Here is a 27,919-nt window from a genome sequence, read left to right as displayed (position 1 = left end):
CGACTCCTGTCACCCAAGTCATAGATTGTTCTCTCCGATATCGCACGGCAAGCGGTACCGGAGCACCAAGTCTAGGTCCAAAAGGCTCCTTAACAGCTTCCCCAAGTTATAAGACTGCTGAACAATTAATCAAATGGCCACCTGGACTATTTACATTGCATGGTTGGTAAAGGGAATGGGTGGGCTCCCGAGTGGTGCAGCGGTCTAAGGCACTTAATCTCAGTACTAGAGGCGTCACTACAGATCCTGGTTTGATCCCGGGCTGTATCACAACCAGCCGTGATTGCGAGTCCCATAGTGCGGCGTACAATTGGGCCAGTGTCGTCCAGTTTAGGGTTTGGCCGGGGTAGGCCATTTAACTGACTTGCCTAGTTAAATAAAATAATGAAACAATTAAATAAGGGCTTGTAAGTATCCATTTCACGGTAAGGTCTACACCTGTTGTATTTGGCGTATGTGACAAATAACATTTGATTTGATTTGATCATTACACAGATGCACTTTTATCACACAACACAATGCCACAGATGTCTCAAGTTTTGAGGGAGTGTGCATTTGGCATGCTGACTGCAGGAAGGTCCACCGGAGCTGTTGCCAGTGAATTGAATGTTCATCTCTCTACCACAAGCCACTTCCAACGTTTTTAAAATAATTTGGCAGTACGTCCAACAGACATTCACAACCTCACAACCGCAGACCACCGTGTAACCATGCCAGACCAGGACTGTGGGTTTGCACAACCAAAGAATTTCAGGGAAGCTCATCTGCAAGCTCGTCATTCTCACCAGGGTCTTGACCAGACTGCAGTTCTGCATCGTAACCATCTTCAGTGGGCAAATCCTTACCTTCAAATGCTCACCGGGCAGATAGCGTGTATGGCGTCGTGTGGGCGAGCGGTTTGCTGATGTCAACAGAGTGCTCCATGGTGGCGGTGGGGTTATGGTATGGGCAGGCAAAACTACGGACAATGAACACAATTGCAATTCCTCGATGGCAATTTGAATGCACAGACCTTCCGTGACGAGAACCTGTAGCCCATTGCGTGCCATTCATCCGCCGTCATCACTTCATGTTTCAGCATGATAATGCACGGCCCCTTGTCGCAAGCTGAAAATGTCCAAGTTCTTACATGGCCTGCATAATCACCAGACATGTCACCCATTGAGCCTGTTTGGGATGCTCTGGATCAAAGTTTAAGAAAGTGTGTTTGGGTTCCCACCCATATCTAGCAACTACACACAGCCATTGAAGAGGAGTGAGACAACATTCCACAGGCGACAATCAACAGCCTGATCAACTCTATGCAAAAGGAGATATGTCGCGCTGCATGAGACAAAATGTGGTCATACCAAATGCTGACTGGTTCTCTGATACATGGCCAATTTTGGAAGGTATCTGTGACCAACAGATGCATATCTGTATTCCCAACCATGTGAAATCCATCGATTAGGGACTAAAGAATGAATATCAATTGACTGATTTTGTTATATGAACTGTAACTCAGTAACATTTTTGAAATGATTGCCTGCTGCGCTTATATTTTTGTTCAGCATAGATCTACTGTGTGTCTAGTTCTTTAAATCACATACAGAGACATTAACATACAGACACATTAATTTGCCCTCTGAAATCCTGCTGCAAACCATTAACTTGATAGGTTTTTCAACATCCACCTAACCACTTTCTTAGTTAGCTTCTTGGTTAGCTAGTTACTTAGTTTTAGGAAACCTTGGATATATTGATCAAGGGGTTCCCATTCCTACACCATTAGAATCCCAGTCAGTCCCAAGGCATACAGTTGAGGTCGTAAGTTTACATACATCTTAAACAAATACATTTAAACTCAGTTTTTCACAATTCCTGATATTTAATCTGCGTAAATATTCCCTGTTTTAGGTCAGTTAGGATCACAATTTTATATTAAGAATGTGAAATGTCAGAATAATAGTAGAGAGAATGATTTATTTCAGCTTTTATTTCTTTCATCACATTCCCAGGGGATCAGAAGTTTACATACACTCAATTAGAATTTGGTAGCATTGCCAATAAATTGTTTAACTTGGGTCAAACGTTTCTGGTAGCCTTCCACAAGCTTCCCACAATAAGTTGGGTGAATTTTGGCCCCCTCCTGACAGAACTGGTGTATCTGAGTCAGGTTTGTAGGCCTCCTTGCTCGCACACACTTTTTCAGCTCTGCCCACATATTTTCTATGGGATTGAGGTCAGAGCTTTGTGATGGCCACTCCAATACCTTGACTTTGTTGTCCTGAAGCCATTTTGCCACAACTTTTGAAGTATGCTTGGGGCCATTGTTCATTTGGAACCCATTTGCGACCAAGCTTTATCTTCCTGACTAATGTCTTGAGATGTTGCTTCAACATATCCACATAATTTTCTTACCTCATGATGCCATCTATTTTGTGAAGTGCATCAGTCCCTCCTGCAGCAAAGCACCCCCACAACATGATGCTGCCACCCCCCTGCTTCATGGTTGGGATGGTGTTCTTCAGCTTGCAAGCCACCCCCTTTTTCCTCCAAACATAACAAATGTCATTATGGCCAAACAGTTCTATTTTTGTTTCATGAGACCAGAGGACATTTCTACTAAAAGTACAGTCTTTGTCCCCATGTGCAGTTGCAAACCGTCGTCTGGCTTTTTTTGTGGCGGTTTTGGAGCAGTGGCTTCTTCCTTGCTGAGCGGCCTTTCAGGTTATGTCGATATAGGACTCGTTTTACTATGGATATAGATACTTTTGTGCCTGTTTCCTCCAGAATCTTCACAAGGTTCTTTGCTGTTGTTCTGGGATTGATTTGCACTTTTCGCACCAAAGTACGTGTCTCCTTCCTGAACGGTATGAAGTCTGTGTTGTCCCATGGTATTTATACTTGCGTACTATTGTTTGTACAGATGAATGTGGTACCTTCAAGCGTTTGGAAATTGCTCCCAAGGATGAGCCAGACTTGTGGAGGTCTACAATTCTTTTTCTGAGGTCTTGGCTGATTTCTTTTGATTTTCCCATGATGTCAATCAAAGAGGCACTGAGTTTGAAAGTAGGTCTTGAGATACATCCACAGGCACATCTCCAATTGACTCAAATGATGTCAATTAGCATATCAGAAGCTTCTATAGCCATGACATCATTTTCTGGAATTTTCCAAGCTGTTTAAAGGCACAGTCAACTTAGTGTATGTGAACTTCTGACCCATTGGAATTGTGATGCAGTGAATTATAAGTGAAATAATCTGTCTGTAAAGAATTGTTGGAAAAATTACTTGTGTCGTGCACAAAGTAGATGTCCTAACCAACTTGCCAAAACTATAGTTTGTTAACAAGAAATGTGTGAAGTGGTTGAAAAACAAGTTTTAATGACTCCAACCTAAGTGAATGTAAACTTCCGACTTCAACTGTACACCCCCACCCCCCCATACACACACACAAACACGCACACACACATCACAGATTCACACAGTCTCCGTCTGTCTGTCTGCTCCTGTTCCATACTCATTAGTACTCGCTCCGGCTAACGAGCACTTCCCTTCAGCTCTCTACTAATCTATTAACCCAGGCAGGCAGGGCTCTGCTCCCCCTCCCTTTTTTCTCCCTCTGCCCTCCTCTCTACCAGAATCATTCGCCTCAAGGCAGATTGTTCATTTGGAGGTGTAACCAAGACATAATGCGTGGTGACGCCAGTTACGTAAGTTTAAAGAGCCCCCTTCTTTGATTTCACAGCACGCCTGCCCCTAAATTCCCCTTGAGCTGGCCGCAGTTCATTCTAATGGGGATAACTGATATCCTATAGCTATATAACTGTGCTATAATTGTATTGGTTACGCGCCATGATATCAATTAACAACAGTAGTGTGTAAAATTATGTTTTTGAAGGGAAATACTTTACATTTCAGGCTGATAGTAAATTATATAAATGTGAAAACCTATACAGTGTATATTTTTATTATATTGCCTGCAGCCTGCAGTGATTAGACATTTAAATACAAACACTTGAAAGTACATTTTAGATGTCCCACAAGCAGACACATATACTTAATATAAATGGAAACAGAAGTCAGGTAGGTACTAGAAACCGAAACACTGAGCCTCTGTCACCCACAAACATTTGCCTGCACTTCTGGAAACAAGAACTCCGCTTCTGTGAAATCCACGAGTCGTGGTGTTGGCGTTCTGATACTTAGGTTTATACACCAGTTTGAGGTCTGAGGGCTGTATCCTGTCTAGGTCTCTGAGAGATTGTGTGCGCTCATTGTCACATATTGACATGCTTTCATCTATTCCAGGAAGGGCATGCGAACAACCGCAAGTCAGAGACACAGAGTAAAAGCACTTTTTGATTTTGATGTTTGGATGATTTGAATAGTAGTTGGCCTGCACTGCTGAACATACTGTAAATGCATTTTCTGCACTGCAACATCTTCTGAAGTAAATCATTTCACAATCAGGTTATTATCTTGTAGTGTAGTTCTTGAAGGAAGATGTATTCATATCAGTTACATTAGTGTGATACTGCAATCTGTGCCAATACGCCAACATTATAGAGAGCTTTTGACATGTTCTACTTGCTTGTGTGAGAGGAAGAGAGAGAGTCTCTGCAATTATGGGATTTTATCCCATCCTCACTCTGAAACCCTGTCTGTAGGGCCTTTGGGTAGAGCTGAAAGATTGTTCAGACAGGAACGGAGCATGGTAATAGCTTGAGATACGATTGAAAAGAGCTTGCTGGTGCCACGGTAAAGACTTACAGATGTGGCTAGTGAAGTGTTTCGCTAAATTTGCCGCATTCAACCACAGCTCCTCCGTGACGACTCTGAAAATGTCTCATTCCCTCTCTACCACTTAACATGGTTCATATTTAAATTCTGGAATATAATCCTTTTCGCCCAGCTTCAAAATACAGGATGTTTATGTGAAGTGGACAGTTGAAGTGAGGACTGGTAGAAAGTATATATGAACACAGACAGGGCTCAGATACCTACCCCTTCCCTAACTCCCACAGTAGCCTGCCTAAATGGTGAATTCTCTCTCTCTCCTTTGTGTGTGTGCGTGAGTGTGTGTCTACCTACTCTCTCTGTCTCTCTCCTTACCCTCTCTCTCTGTGCTCTTTCCCCACATAGCTGTTTGATTGCTTAAGCCCAGTGGTCAGACAATGGGGGTATAAAGAATGTCTGCTTCCTTCCTTCCTTCCTGTTGAGTGTTCTGCCTTGGTGAGCAGATTCAATAGCACTCCGCTTCACAGCAACGCCGGAGCGCGGGGGCCTGGCTACAACCAACAAAGAGCCATTCTGGGGCCCACTCCAATCGCTGCCTCTGCCAAGTCCCTGGCTGCAATGAGGGACACGCACATGAACCCTCTCTCTCTATATATCTCTCTCTCTCTCTCTCTTTCTTTTTTTGGATGAGTGATAAACCAATCTGTGTTTTTCGGTGCATGTTTAGGAGGAAGTGGTGGGAGTGGAGCGGTAGTGTGGTAAATGTAGGTTTCCTGGGGATAAAATGTAGTTTGTCAGGTTTTTATCATTAGAACGTGACATCATGGGTATTCGGTTGAGACCACTGGTGATGACACAACACAAACGGTATATGAAAGTTCCTGAGATTCTAAGGGGACCCTGAGAAATTGGGGGATATCAGTTCCCATCTTCTAATCATTGTCCTTCGCTGACAAAAAGTAGTCTGCTTTATTTAATAGAGTCATGTAACAGTGAAAAGGAAACATCCAGGATGTTTGATCCTGTATTCAGGTTTACCCAACTCTTCTTCATCTGACCCACTTCTCATCACCTCCAATATGCAAGTTGCACATTCCACGCCATCACGAACTCCTCATGCACCCAGAATGGCGCCTTTTCAAAAGGGTGTCAGTTTTCAGCTCCCCTCCCGTCCCTGCTTTTGTTGCTGGTGAACCCATAACATGTTGACGACTGGTGTCCCTTGTCTGCAACCAGAAACGCTTGTGCGCGTTCGGACACACACACACACACACACACACACACACGCACACACACACACACACACACACACACACACACACACACACACACACACACACACACACACACACACACACACACACACACACACACACACACACACACACACACACACACACACACACACACACACACACACACACACACACACACACACACACACACACACACACACACACACACACACACACACACACACACACACACACACACACACACACACACACACACTGAGTGAAACCCCCAAAAATGTTGCTCCAAGAATACCAAGTAGGGGCAGGTAGTTGAAAGGGGCTTAGAGAGCCAAAATAGTAGAGGCCATAGAAAATAGGATGAATACATGAGGCTGAATGCGGGGTAAACTGTTAGCCCTTTGTCATTTAAAGTGATGTCTTTAACCCTTTGCGGGCCTTCCTCCCAACCACCCCCAACCGCCTTTTCCCTCTATTCACCATTAAGACAATAACGGCAAGGGGAAGCCTTGCAAAACGGTGACATTAAAAACCCCATGTACTCCAATGGGAGTTTTTCCCCCCGCTGTTGATGAAACGGGGGAAAGGGGATAATTATATGAATGCGGGAGGTGAGACGAACTGTCATTCAAGCTCCGAGACGAATAACAAACAAGTGCGTGCAGGTCAGACTGGGCTTGTCAATCAACGTTCGTCATGCATACCGTGTTCCAAACATGTCTGCGCTGTCTTCAACCGGTGGCAGGGCTTATGTTTTAAACAGCTAGCCTAGAGGAACACTCCGAACCAGAGAAACACTCCATACCAGAGGAACACTCCATACCAGAGGAATTCCTGGCAAAACCATTGGTAATACAACAGAGAAAATATTATCTTTGTTCCTTTTTTTCCTGTATGGGTAAGGCCATCTGCTGCTTGTTCACGAGGAACACGTCAATCACATATTAGTGGTACATTTAAGGTACTCACATTGTAAGACTTATCGTAAGCATGAATGAACCCCTTGTTTTCTTATGTCGTAATTACCCTGACTAAAAAACAGCCACTGTTAGACACAACATAGCATAAGCCTTAAAATAAGACAAAGGCTTGTACCTGGTTATAACAAGTAATGAAGTGTTATACCCGTCAGCTTTAGACCGAGGGAGCACTTCTGATACGATGTTACCATGCAGTGTGTGAAGGAGAGGACAACCAAATCATGTGTTCCCACAGCTACAATCGATGGTCCTCCTAATGCAGAGCAACAGTTCACAGCCCCAGCTAAATGATCCAACGAAAGCCAGATGTTTCCCTTGGAGGTGAACTCGTACAGTATGGCTCTTTCCTTATTTCATAGCGCTCATCAGTTTGGGGAAATGGTCCAGTCTAGTCTGGCTGTTCAAAATAGGAAATTGGAATCATGAGCAGTGTAGCTGTTTGTAGTTTGACTAAGAACTGAAAATGTTATGGTAAGCTAGATCTCTCTTGGTTAAAGCTAATGCAGTTACTAAAGTTACAGTGCATTCGGAAATTATTCAGACTTTTCCCACATTTGGTTTGTCCCTCATCAAGCTACACACAATACCCTACAATGACAGCGCAAAAAGTTTTTAGAAATGTTTGCAAAAAAAACAAACAAAAAAATATAACATTTACATAAGTATTCTTTATTGAGACAAATGATGGAAACTGTGTTTTTAGAATACATAATCATTTTGAAGGTATGCGGGGCATGTGATTTTATCACGTAACTATAATGCTCCACTCCACATTTAATTCTAAACGCTTACTGCTTTTGCTAAATAAATGTTTTCAACAATTTAAAAAAAATCATGTTTCTTTGCAGGACAAGGATTGTTCTGACTTTCAAGAACGCATTCATTGCTTTGCCTTGCTTTTCTGGTTGGCTGGATGCAAAGTTTCACCATCCAATTTTATGGCAAATATTAGTCAATTATTTCATTCCATCAAGGCTTTCGCAGGCTACCTGAGATATGAAACCAATAGGTGGCAGGGCATAGGATACAGACTGTTGCCAATTTATTAGGACTAATGTGCAATTTACCTAAATGGAAAATGGAAAGAGTTCAACCACTTTATTTGACACTGTAGGTTTTTGGCGAAAAAGTGTGTTTTAGGTGATATGTCATTAAGCCCAGCTAGTTCAAGATAGCTCAATGGAAACGCACCGCAGCATGCAATTGTCACATGTATTTTCTTTGCAAACTGTAAATGTCGACAACAACAATAACAACAAAAAAATCACTGGAAATGTTCATGGAAACATAGCTAGGGACGTAACTTGGTAAAGAGTAAGACTAAGTGAGAAATCCTCATTCTTGGTCGCTGGCTTGAAGTTTTGAGTTTGAAGCTGTGGAACATGTGGGGCTAAGGGGATAAGACCATGTGGTTGTATGTTCCTCCCTACCATCTGGCACACAGGAAACACGGATGGGTTAGTGAGTTACTGCTCTGCTCTACCCCCCCCAGCAATATATCTCAGAACAAGCATGTGCTATCAGACTTCTCAAACATTCTACTGAACTTAACAAGGGCTGCAGTGAGTAGAGGGGTGGGAGATCTTGTGTTTAGTCAACATTCTCCTCTCCTACATGAAGATACATAAATAAGTTCTGATTCAAATCCATATTGCCTTATTATTCTGCTTTTTAATCGATCTAGATCGGAAAAGTTTAAATGTAAAGTGTCAGTTTCTCTGACTCCGACAGTGTAGCATTTTGGGTTATTACGTAGGTTCCAAAGGATTGGTTCTGGGCAGTGAAGCCATAAGGTCAAGCTGGCAAAGTGTCCATTGGAATACCAGTCCCCGCCAAGACAATTCCAAGACAACAAAAGATAGTGTCCCAATCTGATATCGTAAAACATTACCCCGAGGAGAACTTGAAGATATTGGGCATGCACACACAAAAACTGACAAAAACAGCAGGGTTTAATTTCAAACGTTAATATATTTTTCTATTTCATAGCGAACATATGCATCCAATTTGACACCCTAGTCACCCTAACTTGCAACAACATCAGAGTACTTGAACAGGCTGATGTTTTTTTAAGATGCTTCTCAAAATAAATATTTTCTTTATAAAACAATAAAACTTCAAATAAATATTCTTTCCACTAAAACAATGTTGAAATTTGAAAATAAAGATTTTCTTATAGGGTCACTGTACAATTTACATGTGGAGTTGAAGGGATAAGATGTGTAAATGTCCTTCTCTTGTAAGGCAAACATAAAAAATGATTGATATACATTCCCATGAATGTACAACATTAAACATTGTATTATATAATATATATGGATCTATCATCAAGGTGCCTCTGGTTTGGCAGAATGCTTTGCACAGTTGAAATATTATATATACAAAAATAAAACATCTCTGAGGAGGTCATTTGCTAATTTACATACTTTTGTGATTACTATTCACAAACAAGTTAGTCAGGAGAGTCTGTCCATAGCATATCAGTTGTATTAATAAATGTCAAAAGAGCTAACATTCTGGACTTCGATTAAAACAATACAAAATCAGGATACTTGGTGATCAAGCAGCCTGTATTAACAACCATAGCTGAAAACAAACGACACAAACCACGTCAAACAGCTCAGCTTAGCCAATCTCCCAATCAACTACTGACTACTGGGCCAAAACATGATGAGGTGATCGTTTCAGTTGCCCAAAGTTGTCAACCCCCATCGATTCTCCACAACACCCAAGGTACTTTCCCTTTACGTTGGCTTACAGTCAACGCTCTTACAGTGGACAACGTTAGTGTTCTTACATCGGCACCCCGGTCGCTTGACGCGGTCGTAGCAGCTCTGGCACGCGGCAAGACACCCTTTAGCTGGGAGGTAGCACAGGAGACAGGGTAGGAACAGGGAAAGGAGGCCCATGGCCGACCAGCGCACGCAGCAGTGCGACTGGCTGCAGGAGAAGGGCTTGTCGGCGCATGTATCCTCGTCGTCACTGGAGCAGTGATAGAACAGGCCCTTGACGCAGCACACGCAAGTCCCGTAGTCCACCGCGTTCTGCACCGAGCATACGCACCGTCGGCCGCACATCCAGCAGGAGGGCAGGGCGCGCGGGCACATGCACTCCTGGCACTTGCACCGGCCACAGTCCTCACAGCGGTAGACATGTTTACCCAGCAGCCCCTCCCTAGCTGCAGGGGCACCGCCACCGGGCACCGTGACCACCACCGCCCCTCCGACCGTACTCGCCAGGGGCTTCAATTCCTCCTGTTTAAGCTCCACCCGTTTGGGCTGGGTCCTGATTATCCGTTCGCTAACCGCCGGGCTACCCAGGAGCCTCTGCACGGAAGACGTGCTGCCTGTACTGGTTCTCGGGCTGTTTCTGGAGCCCTCTGTGCTAGAAGAAAGAGATAGGGCATCCCTAGGGGGGACTGTGGAGTGTGTGGGCTGAGGAAGTTGGGGAAGTAAGTTCCTCTGGTTGGGCCTGGAGTACTGGGGCTCCAGTTGCTCATTGGTCCCCAGGTCCAGTGGCACCACCAGGTCATTCTTCTGCTGGGTGGGCAAGGAGCCAGGGGGCCTAGGGACCACAATGGGTCCCACCGTTGGTCCCTCTGTGTACTCATTACTGCTCCCGGTGATCCTGATCTGGTCCAGCGAGAGCACAGGGGCCTGCTGGCTGGGGTTTACCCCAGGATCGGGCTGCCCTTCCTGGGCATGGTGAGGCCGGTGTAGCCTCCCGCTGTCACGCAGAGCACGCAGCAAGCCGGCCGACCCTCCGCCACCACTGCCATTTTGAGTACTGGTCTCCATCTTGGCTCTGAAGAAGGACCCCTCCGGCTGGCATTGAACACATCTGAAGTCCTGGAGAGAAAGACAGGCAAATATATACATGAGACGACCAGATGACATTTGAGTAGAAACGACCCTATGTAAATCATAACTGATAAGAGTTTGGCAACATGGGTTGGCTAGCTACCAACTGGAGTTGTTTTGCTTGACATATAAATCAACACCTCACATTAGGAGTTACTGTTCCAATGTAAAAGTGTAGGCCTATGCCCAATTCCAATCATATCCCCTAACCGTAGGCACTTTCTGTTTGGTGTTAAAAGGATGTGAGAAGTAACAACAACATAATATATACCTAACAGTACCTCTAAGGCAGCATTTCACCATTTGTTTACCATTTCATCTGATAGGCGAACTTAAAACAAAGATTTGACATAATGAAACAGTGGATTGGTCATGTTTCTGTATGTTGGGAAATGGACAGTAGGCATGCTGGGCCCTTCTGATTGGAGGACTTAGGTACATACCAACTATTTCCTATTACATGAGTTATGTACAGGGAAAATAAAGAGCAATGCAAGGAAGAGAACACGAGGCAATGCTGAGACAGGGCTAGTCTACAACTTCAACAAAAGTTGAGGCACTCAAACATGTCTTCATGGCATACTGTGTATCAAAACTTGCATCCTTATATGTCCCATAACTAGAAGGTAGAGACTTTAGACTTGTTGCCACTATTTCCAGATGAGTGAAAAACAACTGATTGCTAGTTTCGAAGAACTCATAATTGAACATTTCTAAATATTTGTTAATTCACTCTGGAGGCAATTATTAGCCTAATACATCATGGTGTGCATGACACTCTTGTTTGAGTGTGCGTGTGTAGGGCAGCGGATGAGCCCAAAGACCATGACATTTGAGATGGGCTTTTAAATAGACAAATGGACAGGCGAGACGGAAAAGTAAAAACCCAAATCTCCTATTATGAAATAGCCTAACATAAACGCCAATAGCCCCACCAAACATTCAAATATTGACTTTTATCATTCAACCTTTCTTCTATAATGTAAAATAGCCCTCTATTTTTGTTCGGAATAAAATAAAAAATAAAAAACACTTTTCAACTGCGCTAAATATGTGTTTATGTGTAGGCTACCGTTCACAGATTTGTATATACTAATATTATCTAGTCAAAATGCATGATCTACAGACAGGCTATCAATTGTTTTAATAAGAGGGTGATGTCTAGACCGTTATTCAGAAGGGGAAAAACATAAACCCTACTTTTTAGAGCAAGAAGCTGTATGTTGGCCTATTCAGATGAGAAAATGCTGGGATTGCACGGGGAAGGTTGGAGAAAGGATGGGGAAAGTCAATGCGAGTCGGCAGTTGGAACTCCCGAGTCCGAGAGCATGCATAAAACTGAATTGGTAAGGCTACTCTTATGTTATAACTTTTAAACATTGTAACGACCATTGTTGTTGAAATAGCACATACTTATTTTCACGAACTCACCGTGTTCGCACCACTTCAGCCCCGTTTGTTGTATTAAATTCCAAATTCGAAAAGTTTATTCCTGTTTAGATTAATCTGGAATCCCATCCACACAACCCAATGCAATGATAAAGTAGCCACAAACAATGTTTCCAGATTCCAATTTTAAGAGATCAAAAACATAGCCATACATTCCACTGCGAGAGAACCCGAGGCGAAATAGTGCCAAAAACGAATCAATCACTAGGGGCTTGCTGGCTCTCCACTTTTTTTGTGAATTAGAAAAGTGAACAAAATGCGCACGCGATACTTTTGAATCCGTTGAGTGTTACACAAATAGCCAACGGCCTTCGAGTTTGTTGCACTCCGAGGTAGGCTGCACAGTTCTAAAAAATACTCGCTGTAATTGTTGAACGTTTGGCTGCCTTGCACACTGAGGTGCTTTCAAGTTTTTCTCGTCTTGTTTTTTTCCCCTCTTTCCGGAGAAGAGGTCGGGTTTATGCTGTAAATGGCGTCATATGGAAGTGAGGGGGGACAAAGCAGTTGCTGTTTCAGAGGATATCTCGTATCCGGTCCCAGCTCATTGGCTGTAGCTACATGGCTTGCATTCACACTCTGTGCTATCAAACTGTTCCCAACTGCAAAGGGACGGGCCACAATCCCAGTGACAAAACTCCAGGCATTGCAAAACGTTCTAACATAGCCTAGACTACGTAAATTGAAGGCATCTAAAGTCTGCAGCTTGATAGGCGGCATTTGTTCAGAACGTGTGTTGCAGCACTGAATCGAGTTCTAAAAGTAGACTTTCTTGCAAAACAATATACTATATTTTTTTGTTTCCAATGGTTATTGCAATTGAAACTATTGATAATAGAGAAGGTGTATGGTAGGCTATTATCAATCTATTTTAATATGCTTATTACTGTGTTATTGTCAGAGGAGAAGACCATATAGGTTGTAAGAAATACCCCGGTTTTCACTTGGGCCATTTGTAGAAGTTGTCATTGGACAGCAATTTCAGATGAAGAATAGTAAGGCAAATCCACGTCAGAGAGGGAAAAGCATTGGAAGTGGCAGTCAGAGTATCTCTGGGAATGGGATGATCATTCCTACTCATGATGCAGTACGTGTTTCCCTACATTCTAGCTTGTTATGTTAATGCTTTACTGGAATTAAGAAAATTGTACTGTACACAAAGTTTGTGTTGATTGCATCTCTATGACTGTGTTTAGACCTTGTTTACCTCCATTTTTGGGTGTATTAAATTTACAACGGACATTCACTTTAGGCTGCATTTTATATTATCCACCTCAATTTGTGATTATGTGAAAAGTAGTGCCCTCTGGTGGAATTACAGATGAACAGGACACTACTTGTTTCTGCAGGACCAACCTTCAGATGGTACTTTTCTTGTTCAACTACATTGAACATATACAGAGATTGATTCATTGATATGGATTGTCTGCAAATACTACCCTTCCCTCCTTCAATACAGCCCGCACACTATCATTCTGTCCTCACTCGTTTCCTTCCCTCCATACTTCATCCAATATTCAATGCCAGTCCTCCCATCCCCCTCTCCCCAGCAGGGCCCATGTAAAGCTGGGATGTTCGTACAGGCCTCCGTGTAGAAATGTCCTTAAAACCATTTGATTGACACAAAGTGTACCCGTAGCCACTTACAGAGAATACAAGTTCGGTCCACCACAACTTGGTTTGCTTCACTGTTTGTGGTAGGAGTTGAACTTTAAAGGAATGAAAGCCTAAACATGGCAAGAATATAACTGCTTTTTATTGTCATCAAAGAAAGAGAGGGAGATAGAGAGAAAGGGGGAACATGCATATACCTCTCTAGAATGCAGTGAAAGAGAAAGGAGAGTGGTGAGGGGTCAAGGTAGGGTTTCTATAGCGATGAATGCCTCTTGTTGGCTGGGAGAGTTCCCAAAAAGCCGGAGACACTGCGACCTCCAGCTGAGGGGGAGCCATTGTTCAGGGCCTCCCTTTCAGCGGAAGAGGGGAAAAGGTAAGTGACAGCCCTATTGTCTGTCTGGGACTCCCACTGCTCGATAGGCCCTAGATTCCCCTTGTCACATCTTGTCAATGCCAAGCCCCCCAGGAGAGTAGGGGGAGTGGGAGTGGACTGATGAGGAGTGAGGGACATTCAGGAAGTTAACTTTTAAAAAGTCTGTCAATAAATGACAATATCCTACCCCCCCTGTTTCTTACACCGACCCCTCTCCCACAAGGACTGTGCCCCCCTCCCCCAGCTCCCTTTGCTTCAGCTGTATTTCCTGTCTTCAATGCTGTGTCCCATCCATCCCAAAATAACCCTAAAGCCATACTTCAAATCCTGCTTCCTGAACCAAACAAGGAACAGCTGTCCCACTCTCTCTCTCTCTCTAATTCTCTCTCTCTCTCTCTCTCTCTCAACCCCCCCTCTCTCAACCCCTTTCCCATCTCTACACCAAAGATGAAAAGGGGATGCAACGGAAACGGTGCACGCAGAGTTTGGGGATTTCAGGCAAAAGATAAACATGACATGACTGGAGTTTGGCTTTACAAAGTCACCCCCCGCCAACATCTGAGACAATCTCCTCTAAACTTACACTGTATGGGGTTGAAATGAATGAAAGTTCGCTAATGGAACAAAATAGCATGTTTATCAATTAATTCCACAGCTATCTTATCAATCTTTATTTTCACTGTTACTTTTCCTGTTCATTTACCTGGCTTACGACACAGTTTGTTTAATTTTTCTCATGATGTAAAAATAAGAGATAGAGAAACAAAGACATGACTTTTATTAATGAGAAAAGCCTATCGAGCCCTGAGTTGAAGCAGGAAGTGGTATGTGGTGTGTGATCTGTAATAAAAGCTCATCACATATTGATAACACAAGTGGGTTAGCCTTCTCACTCTTACCACAGCTGTTGACTCCAAAGACTGTTGGTCCAATTAAGATTGGGTTATGAACAGCCATTACACCAGGTTAGACTGAGAGTGTAGGAAGTGTAGCCTCTTATATTAAATCCTGACTGATTTTGAACCAGCTAGGGCATTCTCTATCCCCACTGTTGTGGTAACAGAGCCAGAAAGTCCTGGCACTCGATTGGACTGGCAAGGTCAGTTACATACAATTAGGACATAGTGTAATAAACCCCGTATCTCAGGTCATATTGGTTGTTGGACTTCTGACAGCTACATTTAGCTTTTAAGCTGTTTATTCCTTTTTTATAACTGGTTGTGTTGTAAAATATATGTGTCAGTTTGAGTAGTGTGCAGGAAAGTGTACTAGGCTAGGCTTTATCAGATTAAACTTAATGTCTATTTGTTAGGGCTACTTATACAGTTGAAGTCGGAAGTTTACATACACCTCAGCCAAATACATTTAAACTCAGGTTTTTCACAATTCCTGACATGTAATCCTAGTAAGAATTCCCTGTCTTAGGTCAGTTAGGATCCCCACTTTATTTTAAGAAATGTCAGAATAATTGTAGAGAGAATGATTTATTTCAGCTTTAATTTCTTTCATCACATTCCCAGTAGATCAGAAGTTTACATACACTCAATTCGTATTTGGTAGCATTGCTGTCACCCCCTGACCATAGAGAGCCTTTTTATTCTCTATTTTGGTTAGGTCGGGGTGTGACCAGGGTGGGTAATCTAGGTTGTTTTATTTCTATGTTGGCCTAGTATAGTTCCCAATCAGAGGCAGCTGTTTAGCGTTGTCTCTGATTGGGGATCATATTTAGGCAGCCATTTCCCCTGTTATGGTGCCTCCTAACAGAGGGAGGTGCAGGAATCAGGAGCAGGAGAGCCAAGAAATCCCAGTGACAAAAGTTTCATGAGCAGTCCCAACACAACTACAAAAGGGACTAAAACACGCCTGCACACATCAACAACAGTCACCCACCGAAGCATCGTTACCCGTCGCTCCACAAAAGCTGCGGCCCTTGCAGAGCAAGGGGAACTACTACTTCAAGGTCTCAGAGCAAGTGACGTCACCGATTGAAATGCTATTTAGTGCGCACCGCTAACTAAGCTAGCCATTTCACATCCGTTACACTCACCCCCCTTTTGACCTCCTCCTTTTTCCGCAGCAACCAGTGATCCGGGTCAACAGCATCAATGTAACAGTATAACTTTAGACCGTCCCCTCGCCCATACCCGGGCGCGAACCAGGGACCCTCTGCACCAATCAACAACAGTCACCGTCGAAACATCAATACCCATCGCTCCACAAAAGCCACGGCCCTTGCAGAGCAAGGGGAACCACTACTTCAAGGTCTCAGAGCAAGTGACGTCACCGATTGAAACGCTATTTAGCGTGAACACCGCTAACTAGCTAGCCTTTTCACATCCGTTACACCCAGGAGGAGAAGGTATCTTGGACTTGGGAGGAGATCTTGGATGGGAAGGGATCCTGGACTTGGGAGGAAATCCTGGCAGGACAGGATCGCCTTCCTTGGCGCCAGACGCAAGGAGAGAAGGGAGGACAGCGACAACGCTGAAGAAGAACAGCCCCAAAATGTTTTTGGGGGTGGGCACAAGGGGTGGCCGGTTGAGCCGTGGAGAGTGCCAGTGCCCGAATGGCAAACTCTGGAGGAGCGTGTCATCAGACCATGGCCACAGAAACCCCAAGATTATGTTGGGGGGGACGTGGAGCTGGTGGCTGAGCAGAGGGAAGAGCCAGAGACCACCTGGGAGGAGATAGAGAGGTGGTCGGTCGACCCAAGGAGAGTACCAGAGCCCGCCTGGGATTTGTTGGAACAGTGTGAGGAGGGATACCGGAGAATGGAGCTGGCTAGGAGTGTGCGGCAACGCAGGCGTTTGGAGGAAGGTGTCACCAGTCCGATGCCACCTGTGCCGGCTCCACGCCCTAGGCCTCCAGTGCACTTTCCCAGTCCGGTACGTCCTGTGCCTGCTCCTCGCACTCGCCCTGAGGTGCGTGTCACCAGTCCAGAGCTTCCAGCAGTGGTCCCCAGGCCAGAGCTTCCGGCGAGGGTTCCCATGCCAGAGCTTCCGGCAACGGTTCACAGTCCGGAACCTGCTGCGACGGTCCACGGTCCGGAACCTCCTGCGACGGTCCACGGTCCGGAACCTCCTGTGACGGTCCACGGTCCAGAACCTCCTGCGACAGTCCACGGTCCGGAACCTTCAGCGATGGTCCACGGTTCGGAAACTCCAGCGACGGTCCACGGTCCGGAACCTCCAGCGACGGTCAACGGTCCGGAGCTACCAGGCAAGGCGTCCAGTCCTGCTCCATGGCAGGAGCCTCCCTCTGCGCCGGTACCCAGTCTGGGTACGGTGTCCAGTCCAGCTCCATGGCCAGAGCCTTCCTCTGCGCCGGTGCCCAGTCCAGCTCCAAGGCCGGAGCCTTCCTCTGCGTCAGGGCCCAGTCCGGGCACGGCGTCCAGTCCAGCTCCAAGGCCAGAGCCTTCCTCTGCACCGAAGTCCAGGTCAGGTCCGGTTTCCAGTCCCGCTCCATGGCAGTAGCCTTCCTCTGCGCCGATGTCCAGTCCATGCACAGCGTCCAGTCCTGCTCCTTGGCAGGAACCTTCCTCTGCGCCAATGTCCAGTCCCGGCACAGGGTCCAGTCCCGCTCCAAGGCAGGAGCCTTCCTCTGCGCCGATGTCCAGTCCATGTACGGCGTCCAGTCCTGCTCCAAGACCGGAGCCTTCCTCTGCGCCGGTGCCCAGTCCAGGCACGGCGTCCAGTCCCGCACCATGGCAGGAGCCTTCCTCTGCGCCTACTGTATGTCCAGTCCAGGCACGGTGTCCAGTCCCACTCCAAGGCTGGAGCCTTCCTCGTTCAACCCAGCTCCATGGCGGGGGTCCTCCTCTGTGCCGAGGCCCAGTCCAGGCACGGCATCCTACCCGGCTCCATGGCCGGACCCGTGGTCTGGGCGGAGGCAAAGTCCCGCACCAGAGCCCCCACTGATGCTGGATCCGTCGGATGAGTGGGTTCTTCGTCCCACACCAGGGCCGCCACCGATGCTGGCGGATCCGCGACCGGAGTGGGTACTTTGCCCCGCACCGGAGCCGCCACCGACGCTAGATGCCCACCCGGACCCTCCCCTATAGAGTCAGGTTTTGTGGCCGGAGTCCGCACCTTTGGGGGGGGGTACTGTCACGCCCTGACCATAGAGAGCCTTTTTATTCTCTATTTTGGTTCGGTCGGGGTGTGACTAGGGTGGGTAATCTAGGTTGTTTTATTTCTATGTTGGCCTGGTATGGTTCCCAATCAGAGGCAGCTGTTTAGCGTTGTCTCTGATTGGGGATCATATTTAGGAATCCATTTCCCCACTGGTTGAGTGGGATCTTGTGTAATTGAGTCAGGTTTATAGGCCTTCTTGCTCGCACACGCTTTCTCAGTTCTGCCCACAAATTGCCTATAGGTTTGAAGTCAGGGCATTGTGATGGCCACTCCAATACCTTGACCTTGTTGTCCTTAAGCCATTTTGCCACAACTTTGGAAGTAGGATTGGGGTCATTGTCCATTTGGAAGACCCATTTGTGACCAAGCTTTAACTTCCTGACTGATGTCTTGAGATGTTGCTTCAATATATCCACATAATTTTCTTACCTCATGATGCCATCTACTTTGTGAAGTGCACCAGTCCCTCCTGCAGCAAAGCACCCCCACGACATTATGCTGTCACCCCCGTGCTTCACGGTTAGGATGGTGTTATTCCGCTTGCAAGCCACCCCCTTTTTCCTCCAAACATAACGATGGTCATTATGGCCAAACAGTTATATTTTTCTTTCATCAGAACAGAGGACATTTCTCCAAAAGTACAATCCTTATCCCCATGTGCAGTTGAAAACCGTAGTCTGGCTTTTCTATGGTGGTTTTGGAGCAGTGGCTTCTTCCTTGCTGAGCGACCTTTCAGATTATGTCGATATAGGACTCGTTTTACTGTGGATATAGATACTTTTGTATCTGTTTCCTCCAGCATCTTCTCAAGGTCCTTTGCTGTTGTTCTGGGATTGATTTGCACTTTTCGCGCCAAAGTATGTTCATCTCTAGGAGACAGAATGTGTCTCCTTCCTGAGCGGTATGAAGGCTGCGTGGTCCCATGGTGTTTATCCTTGCGTACTATTGTTTGTACAGATGAACGTGGTACCTTCAGGCATTTGGAAATTGCTCCCGAGGATGAACCAGATTTGTGGAGGTCTACAATTCTTTTTTGAGGTCTTGGCTGATTTATTTTGATTTTCCCATGATGTCAAGCAAAGAGCCACTGAGTTTGAAGGTAGGCCTTGAAATACATCCACAGGTACACCTCCAATTGACTCAAATAATGTCAATTAGCCTGTCAGAAGCTTCGAAAGCCATGACATCATTTTCTGGAATTTTTCAAGCTGTTTTAAGGCACAGTCAACTTAGTGTATGTAAACTTCTGACCCACTGGAATTGTGATACAGTGAATTATAAGTGAAATAATCTGTCTGTAAACAATTGTTGGAAAAATTACTCGCACAAAGTAGATGTCCTAACCAACTTGCCAAATCTATAGTTTGATAACAAGAAATTTGGGAGTGGTTGAAAAACGAGTTTTAAAGACTCCAACCTAAGTGAATGTAAACTTCCGACTTCAACTGTAAATGTATTGTTCATATATGCCCGTCAGTTAGTTTATTTAACCTCCATCTAGGTTAGCTCAAATTAAGGTTCAACCTTTCCCATGTATCCCTCAAAATCCCTTTATCTCAGGGCCAGATGTGGTAGAGTACTTACAAGTCATGCACAGGTTAGAATACTTACATTGAATGTCTTCACAGATGTCAGACCCCTATTATACACATTCTTGACCGATAAAATGGACCATTGGTGTACATGAGAGGAGTACATTTGCTGCTGCTTTTGCACACTAGACTGAATCTATCTGGTGCATTGGTTGATGCTTAGGTAGGAGGGGGAGACTGGACAAACCACTAACCACTAATTGGGAATCAATGAAGTGACATGACTGGGGCCAACTAGAAGACACTAAGAGTGACACAAATTAGGTGCTTAGTGGCTTTTTAAGGAGTGAAATATCTGTTGTTGCTATATAGGTTGCACCATTGCTTACAATGGTAGTATAAACTATCTAGCCTCAAGACTAAATGATAACAAGTATTGGACTTTTGGAGCATTTCAGTTTCAGATTAGGGCCTTTACACTGTTTTTTATAGTCACTTCTCTGGAAGTATTCTGGCATAGCAAAGTTGATACTTGGCAACCTTGTCCACACTCCAGAGTCTAGGAATCCAGACCAACATAAATAACTATTCTAATTTCCTCAGCCTAATGATCTTAATAGAAGGTTTGCACATAAGAACACAACTAGAGCAATGTGACAAACGTCTAATGACAGTATAATGTACACTAAAGCAGGATAGGTATCACAAATTAATTGTCCAACCTATTACCCTGGAACATTGTGTAACAAATTAAGGTAAAATCCAGAAGGAAATATGTTTACAAGATCCAAACGGATTATTCTCCACTCTTGCACACACCTGGGCTATATGAACTTCACCGTGTGCTTTTATTCATTAAAATGTTCCTCCCAAGTTGACAGAAACCACTCATACCATGCAAAAGCAATCACATCCATCATGTTAATAGATTTGGATGAAATTGTCCATGGATCCTTAATAGCACAATGATTCCTGTGTGCACCCATATCCATGAAAATATTAATAAATCAAGTGTGTCTATTCATGAAATAAACATGCCTAATCTCCCTTTAAGTACCCAATTTAATGGTGTAAGCATTACTTTGGAGACAAAGTGGCAGGCCAGTCTTCTAGAGACACAGTTTGGACTGTTTGGGTCTCTGGAATGCAAATAGTCTCTCATAAAAATGGATTAAAGGAAAGAACTTGGTCTGCTGCAGCAACCCTACACTGTTAAGGACCCCTGTGCCCATTCACTCTCTGTGCTCACTGTTAGACCACTGTGTGTGTCTATGTTTTGGCTGATTTATGGATACCTACCTAAAGACCGGAGCCAAAAAATGTCTCCCTGGGCACCGTCTGTTTATCCACTCTTTGTATCTGAAAGGAGAAAAGTGCAGCAGTACACAATTCTTTGGCAGTTGGGCATGGTTACAATGTGACAATGATCCCATTGAAATAGTCAGAGAAAAATAGTGCTGAGGGAGAAGTGAAATGTTGACTCCGCTGTTGTTTCTTTTAGATGAGTTGCTAATAGCTAAACTTGGACCACATGTTTATGGTAACAATAGGACACCAGAATAGCAGTCAAAATATCAAGTTGTACATTGTGTTATAAAGTGTCCCCAAAGACTAAATCTAATAATACATACCACACAGATCCTCTTTTCTGTTATATAGTGTATCCAATGACTAAATCTAACAATATATCCCCCCGCATATCCTCTTTTCAGGGCTAACGTTGCGGTGTATTAATGATTTAGTTTAGTATTTACTGGAATTAATCTCTTTAGTCCTCAGAACACCATACAATAATCAAAAACATCATTTTTTAATTGGTCAATGTTTGTCTATTTGTAACATACTACCATATACGTTTTCTGTTTTTACCTCACACGAAGCCAATTAGTTTGCTATATTCATTTAGAGCCACTCTTCTATTTGTTCTAATGGATGGCATTTTTATGAAATATTTTGTCTCATAATTCAAAAAGGGGCCCCAATCCTGCCCCAGGACTACAGAGATCATACTCTATGCATTTTAATTAACCACATATCTCTTTTTTTGTCAGGTTTCTGGCACACAAGGCTGTCTAGGAAAGTCTCAACAGCACGAAACGTGCTGCCATCGATGACATGATTGGGGAAAATGGGGAAAACACTCCCCACAGTGTTTCTGCAGGACCATCATATATACACAAGTCCATAGAAAACAACATTGGTGGAAGACTGACAGGTTCTTACTTTGGATGGAATCCCCAAGCAGTAGCCTAGAGTCACTCAACAACATTTGTGTTGAAGTGTATGAATGCGCAATATATTATTTCTGCTTTAGTGGCTAGGCCTAAGTCTTTGCTCTTGCTTTGCTCTCCCACATATAATGCCTTCAGAAAGTATTCACACCCCTTGACTTTTTCCTCATTTTGTTGTGTTATAAAGTGGGATTAAAATGTAAATTTTAAAACGATTTACACAAAATACTCTGTGATGTCAAGGTGGAAGAAAAATTATAACATTTGAAAATAATATATAGGAAAAATAAAACACAAATATCTTGATTAGATAAGTATTCAACCAGTCAGTACATGTTAGAACTTGATCATTTTTTTGTTGCGGATCATTTTCCTGATGCACCAGGAAATTCAAATGAGCTTTGTGTGGCTGTAAATGAGCAGTTCTCGTTCTCTCCATGCGGGGGCAGTCGAGTCATTGGGATCAGAGCTTGCTATCAAAATCATTTTCTGTCTCGCTCTCAAAATGCTAGGCCTTGGTCCTATTACTTTCAATATTGAAATATGCAAAAATGTATCTGAAATGCAGCATTACACATCAACATTTATATATCTTATAAAATTGTTCCTTATAAAACGATAGCTTATAAAACGATAAAACGATTCCAGCCCACTCCCTTCTGGCACAAATAACTCTATCCCTTGATTGACTGATGTACTGTTTCAAACATTTCAAATATGGACAGTCCAGGTTTATTTTACACCTGATCTTGATAGTAAATTACCATATCAGAAACCTTTGGATAACATAAATAGGAAACTAATAAAATAATAACAGTCATTAGTTTCAGGTTTCAGGTGAAGTGTCAGCTAAATTGCCATTATAGATTTGCCATGGTAAATGAGGAAATACTTTATTTATATTGTGCAGAATGCTTGTCAAATACATAAATGCCCTTAGTCTGTTAAAAAAGGATGTTGCGATGACAATACCAACCAGAGGGGGAACATGTCTTGAAAGACTTTGGTTGCAAGCAGGACACATCATTTAGGGAGTGGTAATGAGTTGACCAATAAGGGTTGCTATTGAGATCAGCTGTGTGGGTGAACTTAGCGCATATTGATGGTTTAATGAGTTGATGGTTTAATGAGTTGACGATAATAAGGATGCTGCCTTTTGAGGCAGAATTTCTAGGTAGGCCACATTATTTGCGCATTCTGTCAAAATTTGGCATGTCCCAATCTCATGTATCCTTCACCAGAGAGGCTATCCCATAACACCTTGTGGTACAGCCCAAAAAATACAACTGAATTAACGGTGGACAGAAGTCCCCGCTTGGGATAACATATTCCGGAAGACTAAGGAATAACGTTCATAACATGTCAGATGCGATCGCTAACCAGCAGACGATCTCATCCTGCTTATAGGCTGTTTTGAGATGAACAACTTAACTACCTAATCATAGATTCAGAAATGTGGCAATTGTGAAGACCTGGACCGTTTTCAAATAAATTAATTGGTGAACTTTTCTCCATTTGTTTTCAGGGACTAAAGTGGGCACCTGATTGCATTTCACTCCATTGCATTGGCTTGGCCGGAGAAAACAGTCCTGCCTGACACATTTGGAGGTAAGAAATCTTAACATTATCTGATGAAAAATGTTGGAAAGGCAGCCAGCTGTGTTCTGTTAAATCTAGGCTTGCTAGCCAGCCACATTATTTGCGCATTCTGTTGGACTGTCTGTTTTGCTAGCTAGCTGCATGCAGCTTCTGTTTACCAAGCTAACATTAGCTACATTTCTCTTGCCACATTCTCTTTCCCTATTGTGTTGCACGTCTATTGTGTTGCTAAGTTATTCTACTCATTCTGTAAAAAACTTGAACATGCCTAAAAATATGCAAAACCTTTAACAAAACAATTGCACATGAAGGTAGTTGTGGCTTCAGCACCTTGAACGTCACTGAAATGTAAGCAGTGAGGTTAATTTCTCCCCCTTTGTCTCTGCTTGTTCCAGGTAAAGGACATCCCACCCTGACACCCAGCAGATGTAAAGAACTTGTTTTGAACCTCCCAACCACCCGGATAATCACCATACCATGACTGTGTTGTTGTGTGTATATATAGACTAAATGTATATGGACACCCTTTCAAATTTGTGGATTTGGCTATTTCAGCCACACCGTTGCCGACGGGTGTATAAAATCGAGCACACAGCCATGGAATCTCCATAGAGAAACATTGACAGTAGAATAGCCTTACTGAAGAGGTCTGTGACTTTCAACGAGGCACCGTCATAGGATGCCACCTTTCCAACAAGTCAGTTTGTCAAATTTCTGTTATTGTGAAGTGGAAAGGTCTAGGAGCAACAATCGCTCAGCCTTGAAGTGGTAGGCCACACATGCTCACAGAATGGAACCACCGAGTAGCCCATACAAATCATCTGTCCTCGGTTGCAACACTCACTACCGAGTTCCAAACTGCCTCTGGAAGCAACGTCAGCACAAGAACTGTTTGTCGGGTGCTTCATGAAATGGGTTTCCATGGCCGAGCAGCCGCACACAAGCCTAAGATCACCATGCGCAATGCCAAGCGTCGGCTGGAGTGGTGTAAATCTTGCCACCATTGGACTCCGGAGCAGTGGAAATGCGTTCTCTGGAGTGATGAATCACGCTTCACCATCTGGCAGTCCGACGGACAAATCTGGGTTTGGCGGACGCCAGGAGAGCGCTATCTGCCCCAATGCATAGTGCCATCTGTAAAGTTTGTTGGAGGAGGAATAATGGTCTGGGTATGTTGTTTGTGCTAGGCCCCTTAGTTCCAGTGAAGGGAAATCTTAACGCTACGGCATACTGTACAATGACATTCTAGGTGATTCTGTGCTTCCAACTTTGTGGCAACAGTTTGGGGAAAGCCCTTTCCTGTTTCAGCATGACAAGGCCCCTGTGCACAAAGTGAGGTCCATGGCTTGTCGAGATCAATGTGGAAGAACTTGACTGGCCTGCACAGAGCCCTCACCTCAACCCCATCAAACACCTTTGGGATGAATTGGAATGCCAACTGGGAGCCAGGCCTAATCGCCCAACATCAGTGCCCGACCTCACTAAAGATTGTGGCTGAATGAAAGCAAATCCCTGCAGCAATGTTCCAACAGCTAGTGCAAGCCTTCCCAGAAGAGTGGAGGCTGTTAAATCAGCAAAGGGGGGACTAACTCCACATTAATGCCCATGATTTTGCAATGAGATGTTCGATGAGCAGGTGTCCTTATACTTTTGGTCATGTAGTGTATATGTTAAAAAAAAAGGTTATTCAGGAGTGTGCAACATCAATGTTAGATAGAAATAGACACACACACACCATTTTATTGTCATGGATATTTGTCAGGACATTGTAACTTATTGTCATGACTTCTGCCGAAGTCGTTGCCTCTCCTTGTTCGGGCGGTGCTCGGCGTTCGACGTCACCGGTCTTCTAGCCATCATCGATCCATTTTTAATTTTCCATTTGTTTTGTCTTGTCTTCCCACACACCTGTTTTCAATCCCATTCATTACCTGTTGTGTATTTAACCCTCTGTTTCCCCTCATGTCTTTGTCAGAGTGTTTTATTGTCAGTGTTGTTTATTTTGTTGTGTTGGTGCGCGACGGGTCCTCGTACCCATGTTTTTTCATGTCTGTACTGTTTAGTGTTATGGAGCATGTTCTGTGGACATTGATTAAAAGTCTCCATTTACACTCCATTTTGACTCTCCTGCGCCTGACTTCCCTGCCACCTATACACACGGCACTGACACTTATAAAGCTCATTCTATAATACAGACGTGATTTCTGACCCTGGAGATTGCACTGTGTGTCCGTCTTCAATTTAGACCACAATTAGTTAAATTAGGTGTTAGTGAAGTGCTGGAACAAAAACCTGTAAACCCCTGCCCTGTCTAGAAAAAAAATAATATGTGGATATCATGACAAAATGTGCCCTCGTGGTGATCAAGCTTATGAATGTTGGGGTTAATCTCCTTGGTGTACCTCACTTGGGAATGACTCTTTTTGTACAATGGACTGTGTTTTAAGGACTCATGTACAGATACAGGAAAACCAATACATGTTTTAAGTTTATTAAAATGACAAGTGTTGATGTCTAGTAATGTTTCTGGTTTTGAGGCTTGGCCATCTGGTGACTACTGTTCATATGTCTAAACCCCTGCAAGGATAGATAAAGGCATCAATAATATGACAATGCTTTATTAATTTAATTGAATATATATTCCTGTTTGATATGCATTTATATAATTATATTGGTATATACACTCAAGGTTTTTTTTTTGTATAAAAAAACAATATATTTTCTACATTGCAGAATAATAGTGAAGACATCAAAACTATGAAATAACACATATGGAATCATGTAGTAACCAAAAAAAAGTGTTATTTTATATTTGAGATTCTACAAAGTAGCCACCCTTTGCCTTGATGACAGCTTTGCACACTCTTGGCATTCTCTCAACCAGCTTCATGAGGTAGTCACCTGAAATGCATTTAAATTAACAGGTGTGCCTTGTTAAAAGTTAATTTGTGGAATTTCTTTCCTTCTTAATGCTTTTGAGCCAATCAGTTGTGTTGTGACAAGGTATGGGTGGTATACATAAGATAGCCCTATTTGGTAAAAGACCAAGTCCATATTATTGCAAGAACAGCTCACATAAGCAAAGAGAAATGACAGTCCCTCATTACTTTAAGACATGAAGGTCAGTCAATCTGGAAAATGTCAAGACCTTTGAAAGTGCAGTCGCAAAAACCATCAAGCGCTATGATGAAACTCGTTCTCATGAGGACCGCCACAGGAAAGGAAGACCCAGAGTTACCTCTGCTGCAGAGGATACGTTCGTTAGAGTTAACTGCACCTCAGATTGCAGCCCACATAAATGCTTCACAGAGTTCAGGTAACAGACACATCTCAACATCAACTGTTCAGAGGAGACTGAGTGAATCAGGCCGTTATAGTCGAATTTCTGCAAGGAACCACTACTAAATTACACCAATAAGAAGAAGAGACTTGCTTGGGCCAAGAAACACGAGCAATAGACATTAGATCAGTAAAAATCTGTCCTTTGGTCTGATGAGTCCAAATTTGAGATTTTTGGTTCCAACCACCGTGTCTTTGTGAGACGCAGAGTAGGTGAACGGATGATCTCTGCATGTGTGGTTCCCACCGTGAAGCATAAGGAGGAGGTGTGATGGTGTAGGGGTGCTTTGCTGGTGACACTGTCAGTGATTTATTTAGAAATCAAGGCACACTTAACCAGCATGGCTACCACAGCATTCTGCAGCGATACGCCATCCCTTCTGGTTTGCGCTTAGTGGGACTATCATTAGTCTTTCAACAGGACAATGACCCAAAGCACACCTCTAGGCTGTGAAAGGGCTAATTGACTAACAAGGATAGTGATGGTGCTGCATCAGATGACCTGGCCTCCCCAAATCCCCCGACCTTAACCCAATTGAGATGGTTTGGGATGAGTTGGACCGCAGAGTGAAGGAAAATCAGCCAACAAGTGCTCAGCATATATATAAAGCATTTCAGGTGAAGGTGGTTGAGGGAATGCCAAAAGCATACAAAGCTGTCATCAAGGCAAAGGGTGGCTACTTTGAAGAATGTAAAATCTATTTTGATTTGTTTTAACACTTTTTTGGTTACTATATGATCCCATAGGTGTTACTTCATAGTTTTGATGTCTTCAATATTAATCTATAAAGAATAACCCTTGAATGAGTAGGTGTGTCCAAACATTTGACTGGTACT

General features: G+C 43.8%; 1 protein-coding gene and 1 long non-coding RNA gene across 2 annotated transcripts; one reads left to right on the top strand and one right to left on the bottom strand.

The window, feature by feature from the left end:
* Positions 1–8,906: 8,906 nt before the first annotated feature.
* Positions 8,907–12,763, bottom strand: LOC112266473 (protein sprouty homolog 2). The gene is made up of 2 exons (XM_024443961.2): positions 12,247–12,763; positions 8,907–10,803 (listed from the first exon to the last, which is right to left on the bottom strand). The coding sequence occupies exon 2, from the start codon at positions 10,750–10,752 to the stop codon at positions 9,700–9,702; it is 1,053 nt and encodes a 350-aa protein (XP_024299729.1). The 5' UTR covers positions 10,753–10,803; positions 12,247–12,763; the 3' UTR covers positions 8,907–9,699.
* On the top strand, positions 10,717–24,295 carry LOC112266474. The gene is made up of 3 exons (XR_002955944.2): positions 10,717–12,161; positions 23,670–23,752; positions 24,139–24,295. It is a non-coding gene; the product is annotated as an uncharacterized LOC112266474 (long non-coding RNA).
* Positions 24,296–27,919: the final 3,624 nt, after the last annotated feature.

This window comes from Oncorhynchus tshawytscha, linkage group LG14 (assembly GCF_018296145.1).
Source record: "Oncorhynchus tshawytscha isolate Ot180627B linkage group LG14, Otsh_v2.0, whole genome shotgun sequence".
Classification (NCBI taxonomy): Eukaryota; Metazoa; Chordata; class Actinopteri; order Salmoniformes; family Salmonidae; genus Oncorhynchus; species Oncorhynchus tshawytscha.
Note: the sequence above shows the minus strand (reverse complement) of the source record. Positions and strands in the feature narration are given on the sequence as shown.

Excerpts from the sequence above, each read along its gene's own strand:
- LOC112266473 (XM_024443961.2), bottom strand. The coding sequence starts at position 10,752 with ATGGAGACCAGTACTCAAAATGGCAGTGGTGGCGGAGGGTCGGCCGGC.